Genomic DNA, 8,651 nt, shown 5'->3' with positions numbered 1-8,651 from the left:
CTAGTTAGATTTTTTGAAAAGCACAGAACATATTGTTAACATTAAGTTGTGGGAAAGAATACAAAAAATAAATAGCTTCCAGGGAAAAAATGGTTTTGTTTTTGTGGTCAGAATGCATATTTTGAATTACTACATTATTAAGGCTTCAGTGAAGTTAATATTGTACTATGTTTTGTTTACGTTTTGGATGTCTTTCATCTCCTTGCTCTTAAGGAAGCACATATATTACTAGCATTTATCATTTCACAAAGCACACTGCAAATCAAGAATCTGAATTGTTTATTTTTCACAATAACACAGAGCTAGATAAGTTACACTTGGGTGACTGAAGGTGAAAGACATTTGACTGGTCCAAGGCCAAGGTAGATGGTCAATGGGGGAGATGAGACTTGTTGAGGGTTTTCAGGATTAGATGCCATTTTCTCAATAATAGCTAAAATGTTGGCATGCAAAGATAGGTTTATTAAGAAAAAATACTGCAATTTTTTTTAACGAGAGAGATCCCTGATGGCTGATTGCCTTGTGGTGGTAGACTTCCCCCATTCATTCAGTCCACTCTACATTTTGCCCTGTTGTTGCCACCATAAAGTCCACTGGGCTCATATCCTAGGGCTGCAAAGAGGGGACAATATTGGGAAATGTGCGTACACATCAGCACTCTGTCCACAGGCAGATGCCTGGGAGCTGTGTATGCACACATCCAACCAGAACCACTTTCCACAGATCTAGCATGTGAAACCCAGCCAGCTTTGGCAGCAAAGTAGCATCAATGGGAGAAATGCAGGGGGACTGACCCAGATGAGGTGCAGGTAAAGGCAGCTGCCAGGTGACTTCAGTGCAGGTGGTGCTGTTTGCCATGGAATTGTGAATGAATGAACGAATGAGAAGCAGGAACTTGAGGAAGATGCCACAGCTGTGTAGCAACTGTTTATTTCACGTCTTGTAGAAAGGCCATCAACGAGTAACACAATATTACAATGACTGAAACTGAAGTCATGGTGGGTGTGAGGATAATTTCCAGCACTTGTGTTATTTCGCACTATTGTCAGCGAATTGTGATTGCTACATTTTACTAATCTGCTGCCTCTTCTGCTTATCCCAGGAAAATATTGTTACTGGCCACCTCTGCCAAGTGGTCTTAGCACTCAATCAGGGTTTGGGTTTCCTTTGGGAAAATGAGGCACAGCAGTTTCTGCAGTGTCTTTAGGAGGTGTGGTTTATCCGCACATATATACACCTGAGGTTTATGGAGAGAGAGTTCACAGCATTCACATCTAAAGGGGCTTGTCCTTCCCAGCTGTGCAGTCTTGGATTCAGAGGCATCCTAAGCATCATCCCCATCTCTCTCTGTAACAACCTGCTTCAGCCAACCAGGATGGCTCATGCCCTTCAGCCTCCATGGATTTCTCCCCACTTCCTCCTCCTTCCCAGCAGCACTTGGGAGAAAACAACAACTCCCCTTCTGCTTCCAGCATCGTCCCCCACTCAGTCACCCTGGCAAGCTGTTTCTCAAGCCCTTAGCAAAATGGGCAGAGTCTGATGTTTTCCTGATGACTTACCTTTATCAAAGGCCTTTTTAAGTCTTTTGTTTCTTCAACAACACAGCTGAATTCATGAATTTGCTCAAATTCTAACCCTTCACTGAATGTAGAGATTATGGGGGGTCTGGTTCCCCCACCCCAAATTTTAACAATATCTTCAGGATCATGTACAGCCCCATTATGCCTTTTATTTGGGTCTACCTGGTTTTTCAAAATTGCTCAGTGATCCTAGACCATAGCTTAGGAAATCTGACTAAACCATCAAGAGATTACCGTATTTTTCGCCCTATAGGACACACTTTTTCCCCTCCAAAAATGAAGGGGAAATCTGGGTGCGTCATATGGGGCGAATGCAGGCTTTCGCTAAAGCTTGGAGAGCGAGAGGGGTTGGTGTGCACCGACCCCTCTCGCTCTCCAGGCTTCATGAAGACATCCGCAGCCTAGGCAGCCCTGCGGGAGTTCCCGCAGGGCTCCCTATGCTGCGGATAGCAGCCTGCCACCCGGCGCGAGGGGCGCCCTGAAGCAGAGCACCCCACCCGCCGGACAGACATCGGCCAGCCCCACAAGCTCGGGGGACAGCAAGGAGGCGCATGCCGCCATCCCGCTGTTCCTCGACCTGGTTCGGTTTTCCCGACCTGGTTTTGGGGGGGAAATAAAGGGGGGGAATTCCTTTATTTCCCCCCAAAAAAACTAGGTGGGTCCTATGGGATGGAGCGTCCTATGGGACGAAAAATACGGTAACTGCATTGCCTATTCTTTGCGTATATCTAGTGCACTGCATGAAATGAATATAGCTGTTCTTTCATATCTTCCCCCAAAACTTTTAATTACAGATGTAATTTATTTCACCGCCTTATTTATTTTCCAGCATAAAACACGGTTTCCAGTTTCTCTCACCCATGTTTTTGGCCTAGGCCGCAACACTTTCTGACATAATGCAGCTAGCAAAATGGACATTATAGCATCTACCTTAATAATAGATTATAATTAGCTCTCATTTTGCATTGCAGGAGGTTGGACTAGTTGACCCTTGGGGTCCCTTCCAAGTCGGCAATTCTATGATTCTATGAGATAAAATTACTGGGTCACAGAGTGAAAGCAAAAATATATTTTCAATATATTTTCAGATTTTATTAACCAAAATACAAATAATGGTAAAAGAAAAAGAAACTTCGGAATGAAAACAAAATCTCTTGAACAATATTAAATTACTTGCCATTCTTACTAAACCTTTCTAATTGATGTAGTCAAAGTCTTCAGGAATGCCAAATGTTTTGTCAATTTTACTCTCTTCAAATGCAAACTTCCGTTTGGCCCAAGATTTTGCTGCAAAGATATTATCTGTGGACAAAATAGGGGTGGGGGGGAATTAAATAAGATGGGTTTTTGTTTTCAAGAAATAAAGTTTTTAGAATTTCAATCATCAGGGATTTCTATTTTATTTTTTTAAAGAAGACCCACTGCCAGTGTGAAACAGCAGGGCCAGTCTACACATTACCATTCCATGCCAAGGTCTTCCTCAAAGTGATTTTTCTGCCTTTCTGTTGCAACACCTAACACTAGTTACCATGAACTTGCCTGTATGTTACCCATAGAGATTTTTCACCAGTCTCAAACCTCCAACAGGACATCTGATGGGAGGAAACTCTCCACAACAGGAGTTGTCAAGCGGTAACTGGTATCAGATCTTGCAACAGAACTGGAAAATCACAAGGAAGGGGACCAGGGCACATTAGTAGTCAACACATATCCAGTTCTTAAAACAGCATTGCTTGCAAACACTTAAAGAGGAGTAACAGAGCAGCTCAACAAAAAACAAACAAAAAAGGAGATTTGTTATTTTTATCCTGCCCTTCAGCATTGCTGCTCTGAAGGTGGTTTTAAAAGGTCTAGGAAAATAAACAAAGAGTTGATGCCTGCTAAGCTTTCCTGGCAAGGACATTCCAAAAAGTGGAATGGCCATTCTCCAAGAGCCACCTGCCTAACTTCTGGTGGTGGGGGCTAGGGGCAGGGGGCAGCTGGAGAAGGGCTTTGGAAGATAATCATAAAAGAGAACTTTATGTGGGATAAGGCAATCCATCATATTTAGTTATATTTTGCAACTTCTGTGATGCGTGTTCAATAGATCAATTTAGTGAGTGGAATGTGCATGTTTTATTTTCTACTGGGCTTTATCAGGGTGAAGAAGTGATGCAGCTGAATCCTAGACAAACATCAATTGCTTTAGACCTGATAACAAGGTGTCATGTGAAGCAGTTGTGAAGTGCAAAATTACATTTATATGGTACCGTTGATCCCCATAAACGTGGATATCTGGTGATAACGAATAAGAAGAGCTTGCTGTAATCTAAGATATGCTGTGGAATCAAATTTAAAAGACACAATTGTGTCCTCCAGGCTCACTGCATCAGTCTTTTACTGGCTGAAAGTCAAGCACTTTGCTAGTTTGCAGAGAAAGAAAGTCCCCCGTTATAGGCTGTCCAGAAATGAAATGCAAAGAACAAATTCTCCTACTGCGCACATTATTTGCAGACTGGGTTTGCTTAACATATACAGTGATTTGAAACTGACCAAAAATGATAATGACATGTGACAATGACTCCAGCTGTTAAGAACACATGAAATAAATTTATAATGATGCATTCATGAGAAGTAGCATTCATGTGCAGTATTTTCCTGAGCAATGGCAAACACTACCAGTTAAATAATATTTTATGAATTGCATAGCAGCTCTGGTAAGAGCTAACAAATTGCAAGTTTTATGAATGATTGCTTCTTCTCTTGAGTTTATTTTTCCTCAAGGAAGGGACAGGGATGTTGCTAAGGAATGCAAATGCAGACACACCAGTCCATCTGTTGGCTGCTTCCTTGGCCACTTTATTTGCTTGACCTGGAAAAAAAAACAAGAAACAACAGGAAATCAATACCAGCAATTCCTACTCATGTAATGCAACAGCCTTAAGGGGTTAAAATGGCATTTAAAAGTGGTTTTGTGAACACACAGCACAATTCTTATTTTGCAACAGCTTGAAAATGTTTTACTGTTGAACTTATTATTCCACCAAACCTTCAAATAAGATTAACATAGCTATATCAAACTGAATCAGCATGTTAAATATGTGGTTTCTACAAGTATGCTAAAAAATGTCACGTAGCAACTTTAGAACTGCAACTTGCTATCATGCACCAGAAATGGCTCTGCACACAGGTTGGGAAAAATTGGGCTCAATAAGATTGGGATCTAACTGTTCACATCCCTTTTGCAGTTCTGTTGACCACATCCCCACCTGCTTGCTCAGCTTGCTTTTAGGACCACATATTTGTGGCCCTCAACACATCCTATTCCTGAATCATGGCACCTGACTTTTGTGGTGCATCACTAGAAATGTCTGCATCATCATCTCTCTTGATGCAAAGAAAATTATACGGTTGAAAAAAGGAAATCATCCACGTGGTCTCTCTCTCTCTCTCTCTCTCTCTCTCTCTCTCTCTCTCTCTCTCTCACACACACACACACACACACACACACACACACACACCACACATTCACACAAAAAGAAAACATGGACAAATTAGAGATCCTTTCACCTCCTGGCGAAATTTCTCTTTCTTTCTTTTTAAGTGATTGGAGTGACCTTGCTCATGGGCCACTTCACATGTTCTTTCCAATCACCTTCCTCACTCATGAGGGCAATTTATTCAAGTGACCAGCATTATACGGGAACCAGTTGCTATCAACAGCAAGCACTGCAACTTTCATAATGGAAGAATATGCTTCCTAGACTGAGGTTCCATGCTGACACCCCAGCCTGCTTGTGCAAACAGACAACTTGTGGAAGTAAGGCAAGCACTCCAAGGAATGTATAAAACAGTAGCTTAAACATTTACCCAAATAATCCTTTTAAAATAGTCTTAAAATCAGTCCACAAACACTGTGAAGTGGGATGGTGGTGGGGAACTGTATACAAAGCAAACAACTCTCTTTCAGATCTTTCAGCTTTCCCCCTCTGGAGTGTATACAGATGCAGACTCAGATTCCCATACTGAAAGCCTGAAAGAGCTGTCATGTTTCTCACACCCACACACACCCCTCTGTCTTGCCAGTGCTTGCCTATATTATTTATTAGCAGTGGTCAATGCACAGCCTACAGCTTGTCTCCAGGGACGCTGAGAAATTAAAGAAACATAAAATGTTTCATTGTTAGGATGTTTGTACTGTAGGCAAGACTTACTCAACTTGCAAAATGAGCTGCCGTCAAACTCAAGAGGAAGGCTAATGTACATTATCTGAGTCTAAGTACTGTTCTCAGCTCGGTTCACAAGGTTTTTGCATTTTTCATTTCTTAAAAAAACCCAATGAAAATGGGCCTCTGCGCTTTTGTGTTTTCCAGGACATAGAAATAGGACGTTTAGATTATCTTTCTACATTTTTTATTTTTATTTTTTTAAATAAATAAATGAAATAAGCTCAATATAAAGAGCATAAGGAAATACTGTTTCAGCAGGTTGAAAGCAACATAAGGTTGCACTCATCAGACTTGTTGTTTCAAAACCTTGGTTTTGTTCCCAAACATTTTCTTTTAAATCAACTTTTTTTTTTGCCAACACTTGTTTTAAGTTTTCAGAGAGGGCATAAAAAATATATTAAATGATTTTGCTAGTCTAAATAAGGTTCTAAGAGCCACTGGAGTTTTAACTATGTTTACCTAGTTGCTATCTTACAAGTTTGGAGACATGGGAAATATCAAACCTTTTCACATGCTGCTGCCAAAACAGTGACATCTCTTTGTAGCCTTCACTCCCTATATTTTACACAAGCTCCCATAATTCTCTCCCCTACATACACACCATTTTCTTATATGCATCACTTTTCTCCCTATGTCTGGAAGAACATTTTTCATTGCCAACAGCAGCTTTTTATTGGCCTTAAGCTCCATCCTGGTCTTGTCTGTAAGCCAGATGTGGCTAAGCTTTAGTTCTCCAAATGTTGCTGGACTAGAACTCCTATCACCCACTAACTCAGGGGTGCCCAAACCTTTTTCAAAGAGGGCTAGATTTGATAAAGTGAACATGCATGAGGGCTGACCAGAGTTGCTGAGCTTTTTAAAGGATTTAACCCCAAGACATATACTGCTACAGGGGCCGAATTAGGCCCCCAAACGGACTCTGAACATGCTTGCACTAACTGAAGGGCAGTTGTGGTCCAACAACATCTTGAGGGCCACAGGTTTCCCAACCCTGCCATAAGCTACAAACCAGGCAGAGGGCCTTCTTGGTAGTGGCGCCCGCCTTGTAGAACGCCCTCCCATCAGATGTCAAGGAAATAAACAACTATCTGACTTCTAGAAGACATCGGAAAGCAGCCCTGTTTAGGGAAGTTTTTAATGTTTGAACTTTTATCATATTTTTAATATTCTGTTGGGAGCCGCCCAGAGTGGCTGGGGAAACTCAGCCAGATGGGCGGGGTATAAATAGATAGATAGATGACAGATGATAGATAGATAGATAGATAGATAGATAGATAAAAACAACATTGCTACTATTTTCTGCACTTAGTCTGGAACAAACACTGCCAGCAAAACATTATCTGTACTACTCCAAGGCACACCTGCAACTTCAGAGAAAAGTCTTGACTCAAAGAAAAGATTGTCTAAGGCACAGACGGAATCACTGCCTGCAAATGTGGACAGGATGGAGTAGCAGACACCAAACTCAATAGAGCAGGAACCCGTAGTCCCCCAAAGGCTGTTCGATAACACCTCCCACCATACTTAACCATGCTGGCTGGAGCTGATGGGAGCTGGAATCCAATAACATTTAAAGAGCCACAGGTCAGTCATCTCTGCATTAGAAACTGAGAGTACTTCTGTACAGGGTGTTTCCAGGTTCACATCATTTGGTGGAGCTTAATGGGAAGTTGCTTGTAAATGGCCTTTTGCAAACTTAAGGGATGTAAATTCTGGGATTTGATTGGGATAATTGCTGTGAGCAAAGCAGTAAGCATTTCGCAAGATCTAAGAACTGGATACCTTGGAGTAAGATAATGTCTCAAACTATTTGTAGAGTTGATATAAAAGATCAGAAGAAAATATTGGGAAAAGTTCAATAATCAACGGTTATAAACAATCTTAATCCTCAGTAACCTTATTACCTCGCGTTGAGGATTTGACAGCCTGGGTTTTTGCATAGTCCTACTAACAGCAAGCATCATTTGAATTTTCAGCAAGAAGTATCTGCAAACAATACTAGCCCTTTCATCTTTTAAGGCAACTTGACAAGATGTAAAATGAAACCTTTTAGAAAACAGGAACCTCAAGTCCTGACCCTGAAAAAAGCATCAAGTATGTTCAGATAGAAAGAGTATCTAAATTTACAAAACAAGAAGTGGCTCAGGCCAGTGTAAGCTATCAGGTTTCAAATATCTACCAGCAAGCAGGATTTATGGATTTCTTTTAGCCAGCAATGGTCCAATCTCCTAGGAGACTTTCAAATTAGTTACTGTTAAAATAGCACATAGTAACTCACATTTTTACTCTGATATTCCTGAGCAATTACTTCAGCAACATTTGCAAAGGCTGGAATGACTGTATTCCAGCACCATTTAAAATCAGGGTGGGAACTCTAAGATTGCAGCTCTACAGTTCTACTGAATCATGCTTTGCACTTAAATAGTGAGATGATTACAGTAAAAAGCAAAGTATGTTCCGCAAATCATGAGAAACATAACCTACTCTACAGGCCATCACTAACTTCTGAAACAGAGAAATTACTATAGCAATTCTAGAGCAGAACATTTTTCACTTTCAGTTACTTATACATTCACTCAATATATGCCCACTTAACTGCTTCAGTCTGAGGAACTGGCATTGTTACAAGTGCCACATAATACTTGTTCCACACTTGGAAGATTTTCTCTCTTTTTAGCTTGGCAGCACCTACACTTTGGAAAACTTTGCCTATTGACATCAGACAGGCACCTTGGCTGCACACTTTTTGGTGTCTACTAAAAAAAAAAATTGCGCAGACAAACCTATCCAGACAAGTAGAAGTTAGCATGTGTTTTAATTGTTTTTAGCTTAAGAGCTGGTATTCAATTATATTCTGATTTTT

The 8,651-nt window shown here is 40.9% G+C and overlaps 1 protein-coding gene across 2 annotated transcripts in view; it reads right to left on the bottom strand.

Annotated features, from left to right (window-relative positions):
- Window positions 1-262: 262 nt before the first annotated feature.
- MND1 (meiotic nuclear divisions 1) overlaps window positions 263-8,651 on the bottom strand; it is a 36,060-nt gene continuing 27,671 nt past the window's right edge. Inside the window, exons 7-9 of one of the 2 annotated variants that reach the window (XM_081926244.1) lie at window positions 4,387-4,431; window positions 2,758-2,882; window positions 263-433 (exon numbers count right to left, since the gene is read on the bottom strand). In XM_081926244.1, coding sequence (XP_081782370.1) covers window positions 2,776-2,882; window positions 4,387-4,431 — 152 coding nt within the window. In that variant the 3' untranslated portion in view covers window positions 263-433; window positions 2,758-2,775. Of the gene's footprint in view, window positions 434-2,648; window positions 2,883-4,386; window positions 4,432-8,651 lie in introns of those variants that run through there. The other variant, XM_081926243.1, reaches the window with a different exon arrangement.

Source organism: Podarcis melisellensis, assembly GCF_964234715.1.
Source record: "Podarcis melisellensis genome assembly, chromosome: 9".
NCBI lineage: Eukaryota > Metazoa > Chordata > Lepidosauria > Squamata > Lacertidae > Podarcis > Podarcis melisellensis.
The sequence above is the reverse complement of the archived record's forward strand: the minus strand, read 5'-3'. Positions and strand labels throughout refer to the sequence as shown.